Genomic DNA, 22,998 nt, shown 5'->3' on the forward strand with positions numbered 1-22,998 from the left:
AGGGACATTTTAAGTTGACAATGTTAATTATTTTGCTCTTCATGTTTCAAAGTTTTTGTTTACACAATGGTGCAAATATCAAGGTTTTGATATTACTTTATAATCAGTTTGAACTGTATTGAGTACATATTTCAAAGCAAAAAATGTAGGCATTGTACTTATCAGTTTGTCTGACCTTTGTTATTATTTATGCAACAAGGAATGTGTTACATACTTTTTATTTTTACATTGTTTTGTTACTATTTTGTTACTTTTTCAAAGAAAATATAAATTGTTTTAAAACAATCTTAGTTATGCCAATTATTCTTTGTGGCCTTGACCTCTGACTTAAAAAAATCTTAAAGTTGGCCTTTTTTCTCCCAGGGTTTGCATGTGAATTCTGAAAGACCAAGCATCAGTCATCCAGGAGAGTTGAAGGACAGTTAGACAATAATGTAGACAAATATATAACATCAAATATAGAATATTGAAAAAAATAATAAGAATTTCTGTCATTGGAACATTTATTCATACAAATTGACAAGGGCATAAATGTTTTCTGCAATATAACATATTTAAATCTTATATTTGCTTAACACATAGGAATATAATGATGCATGTGTACAAAAACTGTCAAAGTCATGGCTGGGCATTTGAAAGTTGTCTGGTTAGGAACAGCCGTTTCAAGTTACCTTCAGCAGTGTCTGTAGTAACTTCAGCAAAAACTTGTTCATCTACCTCTGTTTCAAAGTTTTCACCAAGCTCATCATGATTGATGATACAAATATTATGCAACACACATGCGGCAACAACAGTTTTCATAATGTATTCTATATCAACCATGTTAATGTGTTGCAGGCGCCTAAATCTTCCTTTTAATACACCAAAAGCATGTTCAATGATGGCCCTGGCTCTGCAAAGTGTTTTGTTGAAAATCTTTTCAGCTGCTGTCATATTCTGACTTTCCCGGTATGGTTTCATCAAGTATGATGAGAGTGGGTATGCTCCATCTCCTACAAGATGATGTGGTCCACATAGCTGTGCCTGGTGTTGACAAACTTCAGAGTTCCTGAAGACCCTGGCATCATTGACACGCCCAGGCCATCCACAGTTAATATCTATAAATAGTCGGTCGTGTCGACAAACAGCTTTTAGGATAATTGAATGAAAACTTTTTCGATTCACATAATCGGCCTCATTTTCACCTGGCGGTGTAATGGATATGTGAGTTCCATCAATTGCCCCAATGACTCTCGGAAACCCACTGAAATCCTCAAATTCTGACATAATTTCTTGTTTTTCTTCATTGTTTGGCCACTTTAATAAATTTCTTGCACAAATCACTAAACACATCTATGAGTCTTCTATTATGAAGTATCAATGTGGAATCTTGCACATCAAATCTATCCGAGATCGACCGAACAGTTTCCTGCGTACCTAAGTACCAAAGCAGCATCATGAGGTCTTTTTCTAGAGTTGTTTGTAACCTTCCGCCTGTCTGCTGTCTCCTTTGTAGAGTTGGAAAATTTGCCAAATGATTCAAAATACATTCAAATGTCTCCCTTGATAATCTGAAATGTCTTTTAAACTGTTCAGGCAAATACCCTGGAATAATTCTTTCGACATAACCATCTATTTTGCTAATATCATCTCTTACTCTGCAAAAATAAGCATAAAACCCTTATAATAAATTGAAAATATATAATATTTTCATGACTAACTTTTTTAATAATACAATAATATTTTTTCAGTTGAATGTTCTTCAATATGTATATTCTACACTCTTAGTATTTAGGATTTAATTTTAAAAATTATTATAATAATCAGTGTACTTACACAGCTGAGCTTGCAACGCATGCAAGAAAAACAAAGTCATCTCTTCGCCTTTTAGACCTGACATTTAATGATTTAAGGGATTCAAGTTCTAAAACAGACACAGCTGCAGTAATTGCAGAACATAGCAACTTATTACATTCAGCCATATCCTATACCCATCTGAACACTCGATTGAGACATATATCTTCCAACCCTTCTGACATTCCCTTCTGCTTCTAGAAGGGTCCCAATCGAGTGGGTCCCTGGTGTCATAAAATTCACAATTTTGGTAGAGGCACTCTTGCTCATCATAACTATGTACTTAGTATAATTTTAATGTAATTAAATATAGTTTATATAAATTAGATATCAATTTCCAGCACTTAGTATACAACGGTCACGTGATTGTAACAGCCAATCAAATTACTCCTCAAGTTTGGCTTTGTCTTTCTCGCACGGTTCCTGCAAATTCTCAAGTAAATCCTACGGATTTATTTATTATAATCTCATTTTAAACGCTGACAGTGATAATAATTCCCTGTTTGTGGATTGTTACTACCTTCTTACCACGTGTAGTTTCACGTGTATCTCTTTATATGGACACGGACTATTAATTTCTTCTATCGGATACTGTGACCTAAATGCGTGAACTCTGAGAAGTGATATATGTACTGATTGTTTAAGATTTCTTACTGAAAGATGCCTGCATGGAAGGAAAAGAAAACGATCCGAAACATCGACAGGACCCTCAGAGACGGAAGTCACGCGATGGGACAATAGTGAACCAGAAAACTGGACGTCCACAGAAATTCTACAAAAGTTGAGATCAAAAGGAATCGTGGTGCCAGTGTCCCTGAAAAAGTCCCAATTGGTACAAATCTACCGGGACAACGTTTTATCTAAAGACAAGAGGCCCACGGGCCTTATAGGTCACCTGAGCATTCTGCAACAACTTTCCAGTTATTGAATTTGATTTCTGTTTTAAGCCAGATGCTATATAGCATTCACAATTTTTGAAAGAGGCACCATTGATCATCATAACAATACACTTAGCAGTTGCTAAGCTTGGTTTATTGATTTAAATATGCCCAATAATAAGTTCATAGGATCTTCATGAACGTTTCATGAACATTTCATGATTAAAATTCATGAAAAATTCAAGGTAATTCATGAATTATTCATGATCACCTTGCAGGGGTACTGAATACCCATACGCAAGGTAGGGGAAAAAATGCATTCCAACTAATCAGTTATTTTCAGCAATAATCAGTAATGCCCCTAACACTGTGAAATAAATCCCTGACCCTAGGTCCACACATTGCACAAATTTTTAAAAAGGCACCGTTAAAATTGCCTATCAAAAAATAAATAAATGTTTTATAAATACAAAGGAGCAGATTTCAAACAATTAATTCATTTTCAGTATATAAGTAGAGCCCCACCCCAACCCCTGACCCTGGGGCCTTGAAATTCAAAATTTTGCAAGATTAGGGCCCTTGCTCATCATAACTATTTAGGTAGTTCATCTGCTTCATACCCAGAGACAGAGAAGAAAATTTTCAAAGTTTTAATGTATATTCACTATATAATCAATAGAGCCCCCCCCCCCCCCCCCACACACACACACCAGAACTCCTGACCCTGGGACCATAAAATTCACATTTTGGTAGAGGCACTCTTGCTCATCATTACTATGTACTTAGTTTATTTAATACCTAGGAGCAGAGAAGAAGATTTCAAAGAATTTATGTATTTTTACTACATAATCAATAGAGCCCCACCCTAACACCAGAACCCCTGACCCTGGGACCATAAAATTCACAATTTTGGTAAAAGCACTCTTGCTCATCTTAACTATGCACTTCGTTAGTTTATTTAATACCTAGGAGCAGAGAAGAAGATTTTCAAAGAATTCATGTATTTTTACAATATAATCTATAGAGCCCCCCCCCCCCCACACCAGAAGCCTTGACCCAGGGACCATAAAATTATTCACAATTTTGGTAAAAGCACTCTTGCTCAACTAAACTATGCACTTCGTTAGTTTATTTAATACCTAGGAGCAGAGAAGAAGATTTTCAAAGAATTCATATATTTTTACAATATAATCTATAGAGCCCCCCCCCCCCCCCCCACCACCAGAAGCCTTGACCTAGGGACCATAAAATTATTCACAATTTTGGTAGAGGCACTCTTTCTCATCATAACTATGCACTTAGTTAGTTTATTTAATACCTAGGAGCATAGAAGGAGATTTTCAAAGAATTTGTGTATTTTCACTATATAATCAATAGAGCCCCCCCCCCCCCCCCACACACACACACCAGAACCCCTGACCCTGGGACCATAAAATTCACATTTTGGTCATGTTGGTAGAGGCACTCTTGCTCATCATTACTATGTACTTAGTTAGTTTATTTAATACCTAGGAGCAGAGAAGAAGATTTCAAAGAATTTATGTATTTTTACTACATAATCAATAGAGCCCCACCCTAACACCAGAACCCCTGACCCTGGGACCATAAAATTCACAATTTTGGTAAAAGCACTCTTGCTCATCTTAACTATGCACTTCGTTAGTTTATTTAATACCTAGGTGCAGAGAAGAAGATTTTCAAAGAATTCATGTATTTTTACAATATAATCTATAGAGCCCCCCCCCCCCCACCAGAAGCCTTGACCCAGGGACCATAAAATTATTCACAATTTTGGTAAAAGCACTCTTGCTCATCTTAACTATGCACTTCGTTGGTTTATTTAATACCTAGGAGTAGAGAAGAAGATTTTCAAAGAATTCATGTATTTTTACAATATAATCTATAGAGACCCCCCCCCCCACCCCCACCAGAAGCCTTGACCCAGGGACCATAAAATTATTCACAATTTTGGTAGAGGCACTCTTGCTCATAATAACTATGCACTTAGTTAGTTTATTTAATACCTAGGAGCATAGAAGGAGATTTTCAAAGAATTTGTGTATTTTCACTATATAATCAATAGAGCCCCCCCCCCCTAACACCAGAACTCTTGGCCCTGGGGCCATAAAATTCACAATTTTGGTAGAGGCACTAATGCTCATCATAACTATGCACTTAGTTAATTTATTTATATCTAGGAGCAGAGAAGAAGATTTTCAAAGAATTCATATATTTTTACTATATAATCTATAGAGGCCCCCCCACCACTTCCAGAACCCTTGACCCTGGGGCCATAAAATTCACAATTTTGATAGAGGCACTCATGCTCATCATAACAATGCACTTAGTTAATTTATTTAATATCTAGGAGCAGAGAAGAAGATTTTCAAAGAATTTATGTATTTTTACTATATAATCTATAAAGCCCTCCCCCCCCTACCAAAACCCCTGACCCTGGGGCCATAAAATTCACAATTTTGGTAAAAGCACTCTTGCTCATCTTAACTATGCACTTCGTTAGTTTATTTAATACCTAGGAGCAGAGAAGAAGATTTTCAAAGAAATCATGTATTTTCACTGTATATAATCAATAGAGCCCCGCCCTAACACCAGAACCTCTGACCCTGGGACCATAAAATTCACAATTTTGGTAGAAGCACTCTTGCTCATCATAACTAACTACTTAGTTGGTTTATTTAATATCCAGGAGCAGAGAAGAAGATTTTCAAAGAAATAATGCATTATCACTACCTACTTATTTAGCCCTGCCCTAGCACTAGAACCCCTGATCCCAGGGCCATGAATTTCACAATTTTGGTAGAGGACTCAATGCTGATTACAGTCATGCAAACAGTTTGACTGCTTGATGTCCAGGAGTAAAGAAGAAGATTTTCAAAGATTGTATTAATTTTAGTGGTTTTGGCCCCACCCCTCAGGCCCCAGGGGGGCAGGGATCATGAAATTCACAATTTTTGTTCCCCTCCACCCATAGATGCTTTGTGCCAAATTTGGTTTTAATTGGTTCAGTGGTTGCAGAGAAGAAGCTGAAAATGTTCAAAAGTTTACGAACGACGTACGACGTACGACGAACGACGACGGACGAAAACAGATAGCAATAGGTCACCTGAGTTTACTCAGGTGACCTAAAAAATCGGCTACAAGTAGCGAAACAGACAATGTCGAAGTTATACATATTCAAAATGGCGCAGGGGAAGTGGTAGAAAAGACACTTCCGGCATCTTCATCAGCAGCTAATGGAAACGAGGCTGGGCGGATGTCGTATTCCAGCGAATTGATTGAGGCAATTCGAGACATAAAAGATTCAGTTACGAAGTTGACAAACGAAGTGGACGAACTGAAGAAGAATCAAAACAAATCCAATGAGCCTGGGACCTCTACAGACTACATCGGGAGAAACTTTGATAACTCTCCGCGTAACACGCCCCAGGATGTACCGACCAGAGTTTCCTCAGACTCAGTCCCCTGTGTGGAAACGATTTCTTCGACAATTAGAAGCAACATTCTACAAGGTAAAGATGTTAATTTAGCATTACTTATTATGCCACGAGAGACAGAAGAAAATCATGTAACCGACAGCGATGGTCGTTACATATTATTGAAACAATCTCACGACACAAGACTACTGAGAAACCTAACCCTTAATGAGTTCATAATAGCCTTTACAAAATACAAGAACATAATATGTGAGGTGTATCCCGCAAGGCGTCAAGAATTAGACGCTTACGAACGGGACATTGTGGAAATGGCTTCTACCACAAGAGGAGCAGCCTTTTATGAGTATCATAAGGCTTTCTCAGCACGTGCAAGCGCACTATTACTACAGAGAAACATCAACATTGACTGGTCCATAAGAGACACTAAATTATACACCACAATATTTTCTGGTCAAACCGTAATCAGATGCGAGTTCTGTAGTAGCGTGACCCATGCCTCACACTTCTGTCCCAAGTCAAAGAGCGGACCTACACCTTACGCTGGAAACCCAAACAGCAAGATAAAACCAACTCATAGTAACGTAGATGTTCAGGGAAGACCAAGAATCTCATATAAGGGGAAAGAAATATGTAATAACTACAATGGATCAAACGGGTGCATGCCAAAGGAATTCTTGCAATCTTCTTCACATATGTTCAGAATGCAAGTTAAACAACCACTCTGCTTCCAATTGCACAAAAACCAAGAACAAATCAAAGGACCACACTCAAACTGACAAACAATGACTATCTTCTAAAGTGACCGAAGATAGACAATGTGAAACGGCATCAATTACTCCAATAAATACTCATTTACTAAAAACAGAACTAAAAAGGCATCCAGACAGGACGTTTGTTGACGCATTAATATATGGACTTGAGAGAGGTTTTACCACTGGAATATCATCATTACCTAAATCTACATTAGAGTGCAAAAATTTGCTGTCAGCTAGAAAACAACCTGAAATTGTCGACAAGCTGATAAAATATGAAATGGAGAAAGGATACTTGGATGGTCCATACGATGTATCACCATATTCCGTATACAGAATTAGCCCCATTGGAATTTCTCAAGGAAAATACTCCAAGAAATATAGACTAATCGTTGATTTATCCTCCCCTCACAACCAATCATCTGAAACAAGCATTAACGAGCTCATTGATAAAGATGAATATTCATTGCAGTATGTGCGTATCGATGACACAATTACTATTTTAAAGACACTTGGTAGTGATTCTCTCATGTGCAAAACGGATATAGTGGACGCATTTAAACTAATCCCTATAGCAAAAGATGTGCAACCCTACTACGGAATTAAATGGAAGGAGAAATACTTCTTCTACAAGAGACTAGTTTTTGGTTGCAGGAGTGGTCCCAAAATTTTTGACATGCTTTCCCAAGCCATCTGTTGGATAATCCAGAATAACTACGATGTAAGAAATATCCTTCATTTACTTGACGATTTCATTACATTTGACCCCCCGGGCGAAGGCGGACTGAGGAGTATGGCAGTTTTGACTATGGTGTTCAAAAAGCTCGGAATCCCAATTTCGGAAAAGAAAACAGTAGGTCCGGACACAGTGATTGAATACCTGGGAATTATACTCGATTCTAAAATTATGGAGAGCCGTATCCCCCTGGAGAAAGTCGACAGAATTTTGACTCTTATTAATAACCTTAGAGTAAAGAAATCATGTACTAAACGTGAGCTGTTAAGTGTCTTGGGTCATTTTAACTTTGCAGCTCGAGTAATTCCAGCTGGCAGATCATTCACATCTTACCTACTTACATTAGCTCACTCTGTGTCGGAACTCCATTATCATGTGTATTTGACAAGCGAATGCAGAAAAGACTTGGCAATGTGGGAGAAATTTTTACAAGGATGGAACGGAAAGTCATTTTTCCTGGAGGAATATGTGACAGACACAACCGACATTTCGTTATTTACGGATGCTTCATCAAACCATGGCTTTGGCGGGTATTATGCCGGGCGGTGGTTTCAAGGAAAATGGCCAGAAGAAATTCACAATCTGGGAAATGATCCTATTTCTATGGCACTTTTAGAATTGTACCCCATAGTAGTAGCAGTGGTCCTATGGGGACACGAATGGTCTGGAAAACGGATAAAATTTTTCTGTGACAATTTAGCTACTGTTCAGATAATTAGAAAACGTCGTTCAAAATCTGCTATTATAATGAAGCTTATGAGAAAATTAACTTGGAAGTCAGCATGCGAAAACTTCCTTATTCTATGTGATCATGTCCCTGGTAAAGAAAATGTGATAGCTGACTCTCTTTCTCGTTTCCAGATGGCCCGATTCAGAGAAGCAGCACCAACAGCATCAAAAGACCCAGTGAACATTCCATCACTACAAGAACTCGTTTTGTACTAGAGGATCAAGCAAATAGATTGTGTGATTCTTCCATCAGTGAAAACACAAGAAATGCCTACATAACAGGTTTTAGGACTTTCTGTAATTTTTTACCGTCCATTGGGATTAGAGCTGATGACTTTAAACCAACACCAATTACAGAACAAACCCTTATCTATTTCGTGACACATTGCTTTAAGACTTTAAGACTGTCTATCAATACCATCAAGTTATACCTAGCAGCTGTGAGATTCTTCTATGTGAAAGCCGGCGTCCATTGTCCATGGTCCACTATGAACGAAACATGCCCCAGACTACATACTGTTTTAAGAGGAATAAAGAAACAAAGCAATACAAGAGAGAAAAGAAGACCCATAACCTACAATATACTATGTCAACTATACAGCATCCTGAAACAAGGCAGATTTGGCAAATTCATAGACACTATGCTTATGTCCGCCTGCTCATTAGCATTTTTCGCCTTCCTAAGATGTGGGGAATTCACTATTCAGAATGGTAACCAGGACAACATGTTATCTTTAACAGACATTACGATGGATTCTCATGAAAACAAAGTGAATGCTTTTACCTTAGTGCTAAAGAGCTCAAAAACAGATCCTTTTCGTCAAGGAATTAGTATCAGGATCTTCAAATCTGGTAATGTCGTTTGCCCCGTCAACTCAATGGTGGAATATCTCAAGATTCGCAAAACCTGGACTAATGGCAGAGAATCCCTTGCACTTTTCATTGAGGAATGCGGAACTCCACTAACGAGAAACTCCTTCGTCAGTAAACTTAAACAATTACTTCACTCGCTAGGATACAAGGATGAAAAGTACAATGGGCATTCCTTCAGAATTGGGGCAGCAACATCCGCACCATCCGGTAACGTGGAGGATCACATGATTAAAACATTGGGACGATGGAGGTCCGACTGCTACAACCGATACATTCGTACTGACGACGACACATTTTCCCGTGCTCAACAGGCAATGTGCAACAAGTGATTCAGTGAAAAATTATTATAGCTAGTGCAATTCAAAATGGCCTTGAAAGAAAATGTGTGTGTTCTAGGATACGATCATGTTTCATAGTGAAAAATAGCAGTGAAATCCAAGTCAATTGTGAAAGAGTCAAGTGTGAAAGAAATGTTTCTGTGATTCCTAAGGATGTGTTACTTCAATTGCAGTGTTTATCCACTACGTAACATTTGTATCTGTCCAATTCCTAATTATGCAACATACTATAAATGACTGTATGTAAATAAAACTAGCCATATTACTTATTGCTAAGACATATCGGACCATGAATTGCTGTATAAATTCACTATTGCTAATACTTGTGATAATATGGGTAGTTTGTATATTCGTTTGACCTATTAACCTCAAATTTTCGTTAAAATTTTGTTTGATAACTTTTCAACTAAGAATTCAAGAAGTAGTAGATACTTAAGAATATTATTGTTACATCATAAACTAAATGTAACTAAGAACTGCTTGTATAAAATGTTCAACTAAGCATAATATGTCATTACTATTCTATTAATTAATTTGAATGTTTACTAAATTGGTATACTTTGAACATGTTATATTATCTCTCGTATTAGATGAGTTATTAGATTAAGGATGGTGGTGGTTCAATTTCTTTTGGGGACTCTCAGCTATCCCAAACACATCAATTTTCTGTTTGTGCTACCTTCGTTTTGGGCATTTCACACCTGAATATTTTATATATCATGTGTTATTCTACCCCAAAGAAATTGCATTTTTCAGCATACATAGTACATGTTTACTTCTACAAGGCCATCGGCCATGCAGACTCACAGGCCATCGGCCATGCAGACACACAAGGCCATCGGCCGCCCATACATGGCCATCGGCCAACCATACAAGGCCATCGGCCATCCATACAAGGCCATCGGCCAACCACATACGGCCATCGGCCAACCACATGAGGCCATCGGCCACTCATTGATTTATCTTTTGCCAATTTTCACTATGTATGCATTATTTGTACATATATGTTTGACATTGATGATGTGTGTAGCTGAGTAGTTCTCAAAAGGCAAATAAAGAAGTTAAACGGAATCAAATTTTGTTTTTATAAATGGTTTATTTAATACCCAGGAGCAGAGAAGAAGATTTTCAAAGAAATAATGCATTTTCACTACCTACTTATTTAGCCCCGCCCTAGCACTAGAACCCCTGACCCCAGGGCCATGAATTTCACAATTTTGGTAGAGGACTCATTGCTGATTACAATCATGCAAACAGTTTGACTGCTTGATGTCCGGGAGTAAAGAAGAAGATTTTTAAAGACTGCATTAATTTTAGTGGTTTTGGCCCCACCCGTCAGGCCCCAGGGGGGCAGGGATCATGAAATTCACAATTTTTGTTCCCCTTCACCCATAGATGCTTTGTGTCAAATTTGGTTGAAATTGGTTCAGTGGTTGCAGAGAAGAAGCTGAAAATGTTCAAATGTTAACACACGACGGACGACGCACGACGACGGACGAAAACGGATAGCAATAGGTCACCTGAGTTTACTAAGGTGACCTAAAAATAAATTGATAACATTTACAATTATTGTTGATGTTAATTTCTTTTTAAAAGTATGATCATGAAAACAAAGAATATAATGGAGTTCCTTCAACACAAGAAACCTGTGCATTACAACAAGTAAGGACACACAACAAATAAAAAGACTGACCGTGTTACTGCAAGTTACTAGCCATTATATAAGATCATATCATAATTAATTAATTCAGATAATGTGCCAGATTGCAAAATTACAGTGGATTATCTTAACAGAGCACAGAAGTTGTACTGCGTTTTGGCACAACAAAACTCAGCTTTTGTTCAGTTAATATTTTCACTTAATATTATTATACCCCCCGCTTGAAAGCGGGAGGGTATATAGTAAACGTAAATTCCGTCCGTCTGTACGTCTGTCTGTCCGTCCGTCCGTCTGTTACGCTTTGGGGTACCCTTCTCTTATCCGCAACTCCTCTCATCCCAATGAAGGAAATTTAATGAAACTTTCACAGAATCTTGATTACATATTGCCATTGTGCACCTCCTATTTTACTTTTTGATCTGACATATATATTTTGAATTTTCCAGAGCAAAACATGGATACTGCCATTATATTCATATGGGAGGCGGGGGGTATTATTTAGTGAGCTCATTGCTCACAGTACCTCTAGTTTTGCTTTTATTTTCTTTGAAAAGTTTTAGATATAAATTACTATGAAGTTTAATTATCATTGAAAACCTGATAAAAGATTTTTTTTTAATTACAGTATACAGAAAAAAAAACTGTTAATAGGGTTATTTTAGCACTGTGTTATTCTCGCCCTTCACACTTTTGCCCAGTTTTAAATTCGTCTAGTCAAACTTTTATCAAAGGGGCAAAAATTAAACGGGAGCGAACATTGTACTGGTGTTGAAAATTATTTAAGACTGAATAGTATGTAGAGAAACGATTCATTCAATGTAAAGAAGATCCAACATTCAAGAGAAGGGTTGTGTAGGCAATTGTAACCAGTCGTGGTCCAGTTATTCCGTTAGAGATCTGCCAAAACATCTCAAAGGTCCATTAAAAGGCAGCCTTTTGAGAAAGTATTTGAAAGGTAAGAGTTTTATTAATTTGTAAATAAATATTTTAATTGTCAATGTTTATGCAAATGCTAATATATATTTTCAGATGAACTTGAAAGAGAAGGTTACGGAATATTGAAGAAGTGTTGGAAATCCAGTCGAGATGTATTTTGAAGATCTCCATCTCAAATGTCTGTCGTAGCTTTGAATGACATCAGCGATATGACTGAAATTGAATATTCTTTGTTATCGCCATATATTTCACCAAACCTATTGTCAATTTAAAGAATTGCTCTGAAGGATAGTTTTATTCTGAGCTTTCCTTTGGCAACCAGTTTTCCGTATACTTGTCGTAGATGGAACAAACATTGCTTTGAAAGAGACTGCCGATATTCTTGTTTCCCCAACTTCTTTGTATTAGTCAATAATATAGCTCGTGTCGCCTGCGGAGCAGAGCGACACTATCAATTTACCCGGCGTCTGTCACACCTTGAAGAACCGTAAGAGATATGGACATGATATTTTAGCGCATTTATTGCTTGGCACTATGGCATTTGTATATTACCATGGTGATAGTGACACTTGACCTTGTCCTTTGATTCACCGATAGATATCTACTTGAAGTCTACATTAATGCCAAGTTATATTGAAATCAGACCAAAATTTAAGGATATAGCAATTTGAACAAGAGGCCCATGGGCTAAGCTTATAGGTCACCTGAGTATCATGTAATAACTTTCCAACAGTTAAATTTGGTTTGTGTTTTAAACCAGAGGCCATAAAATGCACAATTTTGAAAGAGGCACCATTGCTTTTATAATCATAATTATACACTTAGCATTCTTACTCTAGTTACTTAATACCGAGAGGTAGATCAGAGTAACAAAGAGAAAATGCTCTCCCACTTTATAACCAGTTGTACACCCCACCCCACAGGAATCACTGACACTGGGGCCACATATTTCAAATTTTTGGAAATTTTATCATAAATTTTATTTCATCATACATGTGAATGGTTGATTATTACCAAAGAGCAGATTTCAAAGCATTAATTTATTTTCAGACTATGTAATCCCCCCACCCCCATTACCCCTGACCCAGGGGGCATGAAATAAACCATTTGGCTAAATGCACTTTTCTTCGTCATAAATATATGTACTTAGATCATTGGCATAATACCCAGGAGCAAAGAAAAAGATTTTTAAATAATTAATATATTTTCACTATATAATCATTAGAGCCCCCCCCCCCCCCCTCACACCAAATGGCAAAACCCCTGACCCAGGGGCCATGAAATTCACAATTTTGGAAGAGGCACTTTTGCTCATCATAACTATGTACTTAGTTAGTTTATTTAATACCCAGGAGCAGAGAAGAAGATTTTCAAAGAATTCAAGTATTTTCACTATTATGACTATATAATCAATTGAGCCCCGCCCTAACACAAGAACCACTGACCCTGGGGCCATAAAACTCACAATTTCGGTTGAGGTACTCTTGCTCGTTGTAACTATGTAGTTAGTTTATTTAATACCCAGTAGCAGAGAAGATTTTCAAAGAAGTAATGCATTTTCACTATATAATCTATACAGCCCGCCATAGCACTAGAACCCCTGACCCTGGGGCCATGAATTTCACAATTTTGGTAGAGGACTTAATGCTCATTACATTCATGCCAACAGTTGGACTGCGTGATGTCCGGGAGTAAAGAAGAAGATTTTTAAAGAGCGCATTAATTACTAAGGTTTTGGCAAGATTTTTAAAGATTGCACTTATTTTAGTGGTTTTGGCCCCAGGCCACAGGGGGGCAGGGACCATGAAATTCACAAATTTTGTTGCCCTTCACCCATAGATGCTATATATGCCAAAATTGGTTGAAATTGGTTCAGCGGTTTTAGAGAAGAAGCTGAAAATGTTCAAATGTTAACGCACGACGGACGACGACGGATGAAAACGGATAGCAATAGGTCACCTGTGACCTAAAAACAGAAAAGTTTTGTAATTAATCTTGCTCAAATTATACATGTATTTAGTCAAACTGAATGAGAATGCAACGAGCAGTTGTATAATTTAATTTATTTAATGTTAATGTCAATTTGAATTTAAAATAAATTGATAATTATCTCCCATATTTTAATTAGTACAAGTTGTTTTATTGCATTCCAGGACTAAGGCACACACATCAAGCAAGCAAAGCATACAGATATACAGTGTATTACAGAGAGTTTTAGTGCATCTACACTAAGAATATTAATTTACAAGTTGCATGCATATATTGGAAAGTACTAAATTACACATCTACACATAAGAGAAAAAGCAAAGGAAAGGCTTACCTCCTCAACTTAATATATGAACTTGAAACTGCATGTATAAACACTTGAGGCAATCAATTTGAATTTGACATATATATTTGACATTATAAACATATTTGAATTACACATACATTTTGATTTTTAGAAGTGAAATAAATACCTTTGATATAACAAATCCAATCTCCCAGTGTTCACCTCCTTCAAGGCTTGTAGTTGGAGGTCTATAATTAAAATATTGAATAATTCAATAATAAGTCTATATAATAATTGGCTTATATTATATGATATAGAAATGAGTGACAACTGACATATAAAATGCACATTTCATAACTAAATTTTGTTCAATCAGTTGATAATAATAAGTCAATTTAATGCTACAAATAAACCGGAAGTTAACGAAGGGCCATAGCTCCGGTGTTGAAAAATGGGGCCCAATACATTTTCTCTTGGCGCAAAAAAGCGCTCTAAAAATTAAAAATGGAAGGCTTTTAAAATTGTATGTTTATAATTGATCCTACATCAAACTGAACATTCCCAAATGTTCCCAAACTCAAATCATTTCTCCTAAAATGTTTTAAATGTCATCTATATTCACCTACACGTAAAATAAAACCTTTCAAAAATTGGCAAAATCTTACCACTACCGTCTGCCATTTTCCACGTTTCTGGTGACGTATTACACATAAAATCCACGTACAAATGAGCGAGAAATCATGTATGTCAGGTAACTTGAAACCGAAAGTACAAATGGCGGTTTCCTTTTGCTGTAAACAAAACCGAATCTCGGCAAAATCAACGGATGATTAAAAATACCAATGAATTATTTTGAATTGTAATTTCACATGATATGGATTGTGGTAGGTTTAAATAAGAGAAAATATATTTTAATTATCTTCTCGCTGTATTTGTTGCAACGAATTTTTTTTTTCCGTGCAGTTTACAATGTGACAGGTACAAAAGTAAAATATGGAGGATCCTTTGTCCTCGTTACATTTCGTAAAACTTGACGCAGTTTCAATTCCTTTGTCGAATCGATATGTCCTGATGAGCTTGAGATAAAAGATACCACAGAGTCTGTAACATCTGTTTCATAATTGGATATTTCACTTTAAAAAGACACTAATAGTAATCGAACAACCAAGCTTTATGATAAACGTGATGACTTTAACTTTTCTATCGTAAACTTCCCTTACTTATGCAGCAATATACCGTCATCACCTGCACACAGTTTATATATCCCAGTTGATTCGATACTTAAGAGCATGCTGTACGTATGAATAATTTCTAAAACGAGGTATACTATTGACGAACAAGTTCATGAAACAAAAATATCAGCAGTCTCATTTAAAGTCAACATTTCTTAAGTCCAGTGGTCGATACAATGACCTTGTCAGCGAATACAGTTTTTCATTGAGTCAAATGCTGACTGACGTTTTTCATACTAATTGTTAGTCCATTATTTATACACTGAATTGAGGATTTTCCCGTTATTTCCCGATTATGACAAGGAGCACATGGCGGGCGTAACCAGTCGGAAGGGGATGTTCATTCCTTCATTGCACCTGATCCCACCTCTGATGTTTTGGAGGTCCGTGTTTGCTCTGCTTCTGTTTTGTATTGTTTTAAGGACTTTTGATCTGTTTCATTGTATGCAGTGAGAGGCAAATCAAGTAATATTTCTCAACGAAAATGTATTTTATAATTTAATAAAATATTATGTACGGATATTTCATAAGCCATTTACTTGGATTCAATGTCTTCTTCACGATTTTATTAATATATCTGCCGTATATTTTTTATTTAATTGATACTGTCGTATATTTGTATGCAAATACATCGGAGGGTAGGTAATGTGAGTGTCTTAATAAATCGATCTCGTGCAAGGTTGATTGATTGATTGTATTACTTAATGTCCCTCTAGAGAATTTTTCACTCATATGGAGACGCAACCACTTGCCGGTGGAGAGCTGCAAATTTTGTTCTATACTCGGCACTCAAAGCCATTGAGCAGTGAGGTATCTTTTTCGTGCCATCACCTACTGCGACACGGGTCTGATCTGAAGAACCTAGTGCAAGGGCATATACTCAACCAACGGTAAACTTATCTAGTGGTCAAATTTAACCAGTGTTTTGAGCAACCCAGTCCTGATAGCAATAGGTCACCTGAATTTACTCAGTTGGCCTTAAAATGAGAATGGACCCCTTTTTTCAAGTCACCTGATCACTCAGGTGACCAATTGCTATCCGTTTTATTCCGTCGTCGTCCGTCGTGTGTTAACATTTGAACATTTTCAGCTTCTTCTCTGAAACCACGGAACCAATTTCAACCAAATTTGGTATACAGCATCTATGGGTGAAGGGGAACGACAATTGTGAATTTTATGGTCCCCCCCTGGGACCTGAGGGGTGGGACCAAAACCACTAAAATTAATGAAATCTTTAAAAATCTTCTTCTCTACTTCTGCACATCAAGCAATCAAACTGTTGGTATGAATGTAATAAGCATTGGGTCTTCTACCAAAATTGTGAAATTCATGGCCCAAGGGTCAGGGGTTCTAGGGCGAGGCTATATAGATTATATAGTGAAAATGCATTGTTTCTTTGAAAATCTTCTTCTCTGCTCCTGGGTATTAAAAAAACTAACTAAGTACGTAGTTACATGTATGATGAGCAAAAGTGACTGTACCAAAATTGTGAATTTCATGGCCTTAGGGTCAGGGGTTCTGGTGTTAGGGTGGGGCTCTTTTGATTATATAGTGAAAAAACATTAATTCTTCAAAAATCTGTTTCGGGTATTGAATAAACTAACTAAGTACATAGTTATGATGAACAAGAGTGCCTCTTCCAAAATTGTGAATTTTATGGCCCTAGGGACTCAGGGGTTTTGGTGTAAGGGCGGGGCTCTTTTGATTAGCTAGTGAAATGCATCAATTCTTAGAAAATCTTCTCTTCTGCTCCTGGGTATTAAAAAAACTAAGTACATAGTTATGATGAGCAAGAGTGCCTCTTCCAAAATTTTGAATTTTATGGCCCTAGGGTCAGGGGTTCTGGTGTAAGGGTGGGGCTCTATTGATTATATAGTGAAAAAACATTAATTCTTTGAATATCTTCCTCTCTGCTTCTGGGTATTTAAAAAACTAAATTAGTATATAGATATAATGAGCAAGAGTGCCTCAACCTGATTTGTAAATTTCATGGCCCCTGTGTCAGGGGTTTTCCCATTTTGTGTAAGTGGGGTCTTTCGATTATAAAGTGAAAATGCATTATTTCTTTGGAAATCCTCTCTGCTCCTGGGTATTTAATAATCTAACTAAGTACATAGTTATGATGAGCAAGAGTGCCTCCTCCAAAATTGTGAATTTTATGGCCCTAGGGACTCAGGGGTTTTGGTGTAAGGGCGGGGCTCTTTTGATTACCTAGTGAAAATGCATCAATTCTTAGAAAATCTTCTCTTCTGCTCCTGGGTATTAAAAAAAACTAAGTACATAGTTATGATAAGCAAGAGTGCCTCTTCCAAAATTTTGAATTTTATGGCCCTAGGGTCAGGGGTTCTGGTGTAAGGGTGGGGCTCTATTGATTATATAGTGAAAAAAACATTAATTCTTTGAATATCTTCCTCTCTGCTTCTGGGTATTAAAAAAACTAAATTAGTATATAGATATAATGAGCAAGAGTGCCTCAACCTGATTTGTAAATTTCATGGCCCGTGTGTCAGGGGTTTACCCATTTTGTGTAAGTGGGGTCTTTCGATTTTAAAGTGAAAATGCATTATTATACCCCCCGCTTGAAAAGCGGGAGGGTATATAGTAATCGTTAATTCCGTCCGTCTGTACGTCCGTCCGTCTGTCTGTCCGTCTGTCCGTCCGTCCGTCTGTTACGCTTTGGGGTACCCATCTCTTATCCGCAACTCCTCTCATACCACTGAATGAAATTTGATGAAACTTTCACAGAATCTTTATTACATATTGCCATTGTGCACCTCCTATTTTACATTTTGATCTGACATATATTTTGGATTTTCCAGAGCAAAACATGGAGACTGCCATTTTATTCATATGGGAGGCGGGGGGTATCATTTAGTGAGCTCATTGCTCACAGTACCTCTAGTTTCTTTGGAAATCTTCTCTGCTCCTGGGTATTTAATAATCTAACTAAGTAAATAGTTATGATGAGCAAGAGTGCCTCTTTCAAAATTGTGAATTTATGTCCCCAGGGTCAGGGGTTCTGGTGTTAGAATGGGGCTCTATCGATTATATTATGAAAAAACATTAATTCTTTGAATATCTTCCTCTCTGCTTCTGGGTATTAAATAAACTAAAGTAGTATATAGTTATAATGAGTAAGAGTGTCTCAACCTTTTTTGTAAATTTCATGGCCCCTGTGTCAGGGGTTTACCCATTTTGTGTAAGTGGGGTCTTTTGATTATATAGTGAAAATACTTAAATTCTTTGAAAATCTTTTCCTCTGCACCTGGGTATTATGCCAATGATCTAAGTATATATATTTATGAGGAAAAAAGGTGCCTCTATCAAAATGGTTAATTTCATGCCCCCTGGGTCAGGGGGGGGGGTTACATAGTCTGAAAATAAATTAATGCTTTTAAATCTGCTCTTTAGCATTAATCAACCATTTATGATGAAATAAAATTTACGATAAAATTTCCAAAATTTTGAAATAAGTTGCCTCAGGGTCAGTGGTTCCTTTGGGGTGGTGTGCACAACTGGTTATAAGTTGGAAGTGCATTTTTTCTTTGTTACTCTGATCTACCTCTGGGTATTAAGTAACTAGAGTAAGCAAGCTAAGTGTATAATTATGATAAGCAATGGTGTCTCTTTCAAAATTGTAAATTTCATGGCCTCTTGTTTAAAACACGAACCAAATTCAATTGTTCGAAAGTTGCTCAGGTAACCTATAAGGTCCGTGGGCCTCTTGTATTTTATAATGTTGGATCAGTGTCTTGTATTTCGTTTACGATAATGCAAGCCTATAGACTTCTGACCCTGTAAAATGATAATGAATAAGGAAATGGCCTGATATTACAGCAAAATTGCTTCCCTGTTATTCGTTTAATACGTATTACCGTATTTAACGTATCCCAAGGAGTAACCAACCAATCATTTCTAGGGTCTGTCGGGAAATCACGGTAATTTGCTAACCAAAAATCACACCAATTAAATGACCATATCATTTAAAAACTTTCAAGCAAAACTAAACGTTATCATATTGCAAGATGATTCTGGAAATATTGTTAATTGAATATCAATAGTTACAACCATCCAACATAAAAGAATGGAAATCGACGATGTCTATGAAGTACTGTAAATCCGCTTCTGGAATTCAGATCAGTATCAATAATACTAAAAGCAACAGTAAAACGCCAAAACCCTTGAGTTGAATTTATGATGCAGATTAAATGTTTCTGGTATATGTTAGATATATGATTTGTTACTGTGCCCTGGGGCTACTAAAACATTTGATAAAGCTTGACTGACCAATGAATGACAATTTTTATCCATAACACATAGCTATTGATAGAACGCTAATCTACTTTTATATCCAATAAAAAATCAATAACTATTCCGTTAAGCACATTATTTAGACCAAGTTGATCCGAATAAAACTATACTCAGTATCACATTACCCTTTATTCGAAAGATAAAATTCATATGTTATACATAAATATTTATTCTGTTTAAAGATATCAAAAAAAAAAAAAAAATGAAAAGAATCCAGCAAAATACGGTTTTCATCGTTCATTATGGAACTTTGGGTAAAAGTTTCCAAACTATGTTTGAATTGAAGTATCACAACATGCAAACAATATACATAATGCCAAAAAAAGAACGCAGGTATAAACCATTTACTTTTTCTGAGCCTTTTCAGTCCTTTTAAAGGGATGAGGACGACCGGGGTTTCAATTGCGCAATATTTCGCGCATCATAGTATAATAAGCTTATTTACTATTTTAAAGCATATCTTTTCCTATAATAAAAAAAAAATGAAACAAAATTTAGAGATTACAAGTTGAAACATTTTTCACAATTTTATGTAACCGTTTTTAAAACGTCTTTACAATTGATAGGATGAATGGCGTAATAATGTTTTTTTGACATTATGATAAAAGTTCTTAAATAAGGTGTAATAAGAATGTTATAAAAGAAGGAGTATTTAATGTAGGCTCTTGAAATTTAAAACATAGAATTTTAAGAATCTCTAAAATGTTATTAGTATTGTTGTATAAATTCATTGATCTGTTACATGTTGTAGTGCTCCATAAAATAGGAAAATTCGTGGCTTTTTGAGACCGTCCCCCCTCTCATGAAACAAGACGGTGGAAATTCGTTTTTCTTACAAATAATGTGCAATACAGTATTACTCATCATATTTTGTAAATTGAGCAAAGAGTGTATTGCACTACGAGTGTTGTCCGCCAAGTTCGTGGACAACCTCAATTTCATGGTACTAGGTAATATTAAGAAAAAATAATAAGGCTTAATAAAAAAAAAATCATACTTTAATTATAATGTATATCAGTTTTCAAGAAAATGCAATGATCAGAAATTTAGTTGTCAAGCATTTCATTTGGGGGGGGGGGGATATGTCCACCTGGAGCAATGCGTCGGCGTAAAATTCACGTCCTACCTGTGAAACGTTAGTCTATGAAAACACCTCGGATTTTCAACGTAGTCTCTTCTAAGCAATACACATTTCTGAGGTCGTTGTATCCATTTATCAAATATTTGTTCATACTGGTGAGTTTTCGTCCGAAAAAATGACCTTCATCATCTATACGAGTTGAACTGTATGAGAGCGTTATACGCCAATACTGCCACGCATACGCATTCATCACCTCCTGTTGCAAATCACATTGGTCATCAAATCGTATACCTCGCAAATACGACTTGATATAGGGGAAGATCACAAAGTCCACTGGGGCTAGGTCCGGGCTGTATGGAGCGTGTTTCAGGCATTCAGAACCAAACAGATCAATTTCCACGGATGTTTTCAGAGAAGTATGGCAAGGTGCATTGTCTTGAAGAATAACTCGGTTTAGATTCGCTGCCAGATACGGTCACTTCTTTTGTAATGCCTGATTAATAGTCTGCGTTGACGGTTTTTCCTTGCGGAACAGCGTGTGTCAGTATCATTCCTTTTCAATCCATAGAGAGTATATACATATTTTTTCCTAATGATTTTGTCACTTTAGCTTTTTGGTGGTGGAGAGTCAATATTTTTCCATTGGAGTAATTGTTTGTTTTTGGATCGTAATAGTGGAACCAAGTTTTCAGTTGTTACGATGTACAAATTCTCCATCCTTGCTATATTTTCTCAAAAAGTTCTTAGACGCAGCTAGCCTATCATTTATATTTTCAGGTGTGAGAATTCTGGGCACCCATCGAGCGCAGACGAGGTTCATTTAAAGCTCATTGACCAAGATTTTATGTGATGTAGTTTTAGATATTCCACATTTTTCTGCAATTTTACGTACTGTAAGACGTCTGTCACAATTGATGACGTTGCGAACATCATCCGACGCCCACAAAGACGGTCTGCCCTCTCGCTTGTTATCCTCCAAACTCGATAGTCCATTCAAAAGTTGGTTGTGCCATTTGAATTCCAAAGAACGACTAACTTTTGAATGAGTATTTGATTCCTTCATGAATGTATGCGTCTTTGTTGGGGTTTTGCCAGTGTTAACACAAAACTTAATCACTGCACGCTGCTCTCGGCGTTCAAAATTTGTCACTTCTTTAGACAATTTGTCTGACGTAATCATAGATTCTGAGATGAATTTGAGAAGCGTGCCTGAATAATTTAAAATTTTTATTTGTTAATCTGTCGTTATATTTCTTAGTAACGTTATAATGCTTTTTTTCACGAATTTTAGCGTGATTTCTAATGCTAAAAAGAGGAAAGAAAAAATTGAAAAAGAATCGTATATCGGGCGAGTTTAAGCTGCTCCGGGTACCAATACCTCTTTGTGAAATCCTTTAAATTTACATTTAACAAATTAACTCGTATAAACATTTCAAGTATAATGTTAAAAAGAATTACAAAATAAAGGTGATAGAATTAAAGTATATATCAATTTTTTTACCTGTAAATTTAAGGGCCGTCCACGAACTTTACGGACACCCCTCGTATTTGTAAGATTTACTTTTGCTTTTAAATGTGAGAAAAATTGGCACTTTCCTACATAATCCTATAGATAGTTTTCGATAGGCCTGAATTTAGCGAAAGTTACCTCCCGTTGGCCGCCATATTTAGTGATTTTCCCTCTTTGTCTTACCAAGTTTAAGAAACTAAAGCAGAAATATTTGGTGGAAAATCTTTATCAAATAATTTTTCTTAAATAAAGGAGGCTTCCAAAAAATTATATACTTCAGAAAAATAATGATTTCTAATTCAGAGTAGCAAATATAAAAATTTTAAATTGGTTGAACAATGAAGGAATATGAGCGTTTGGACCTCCAGTATGGCGGCCAACGGGAAGTAACTCTTGGTCAAT

The 22,998-nt window shown here is 36.5% G+C and overlaps 2 protein-coding genes across 2 annotated transcripts; one reads left to right on the forward strand and one right to left on the reverse strand.

Moving 5' to 3' along the window:
* Positions 1-618: 618 nt before the first annotated feature.
* Positions 619-1,266, reverse strand: LOC134279605 (putative nuclease HARBI1). Its single transcript, XM_062762030.1, has one exon. It carries the CDS (start codon positions 1,264-1,266, stop codon positions 619-621), a length of 648 nt encoding a protein of 215 aa, XP_062618014.1.
* A 4,681-nt stretch (positions 1,267-5,947) lies between these two features.
* LOC134279591 (uncharacterized) lies at positions 5,948-9,763 on the forward strand. Its single transcript, XM_062762004.1, has 2 exons — positions 5,948-6,241; positions 8,516-9,763. Exons 1-2 carry the CDS (start codon positions 5,986-5,988, stop codon positions 9,583-9,585), a joined length of 1,326 nt encoding a protein of 441 aa, XP_062617988.1. The 5' UTR covers positions 5,948-5,985; the 3' UTR covers positions 9,586-9,763.
* The last annotated feature ends 13,235 nt before the right edge of the window (positions 9,764-22,998 follow it).

The sequence above is a fragment of the Saccostrea cucullata genome, unplaced genomic scaffold (genome assembly GCF_032062105.1).
Source record: "Saccostrea cucullata isolate Sc308-1 unplaced genomic scaffold, CSIRO_AGI_Scuc_v1 ctg1216, whole genome shotgun sequence".
In the NCBI taxonomy this organism is placed as follows: Eukaryota; Metazoa; Mollusca; class Bivalvia; order Ostreida; family Ostreidae; genus Saccostrea; species Saccostrea cuccullata.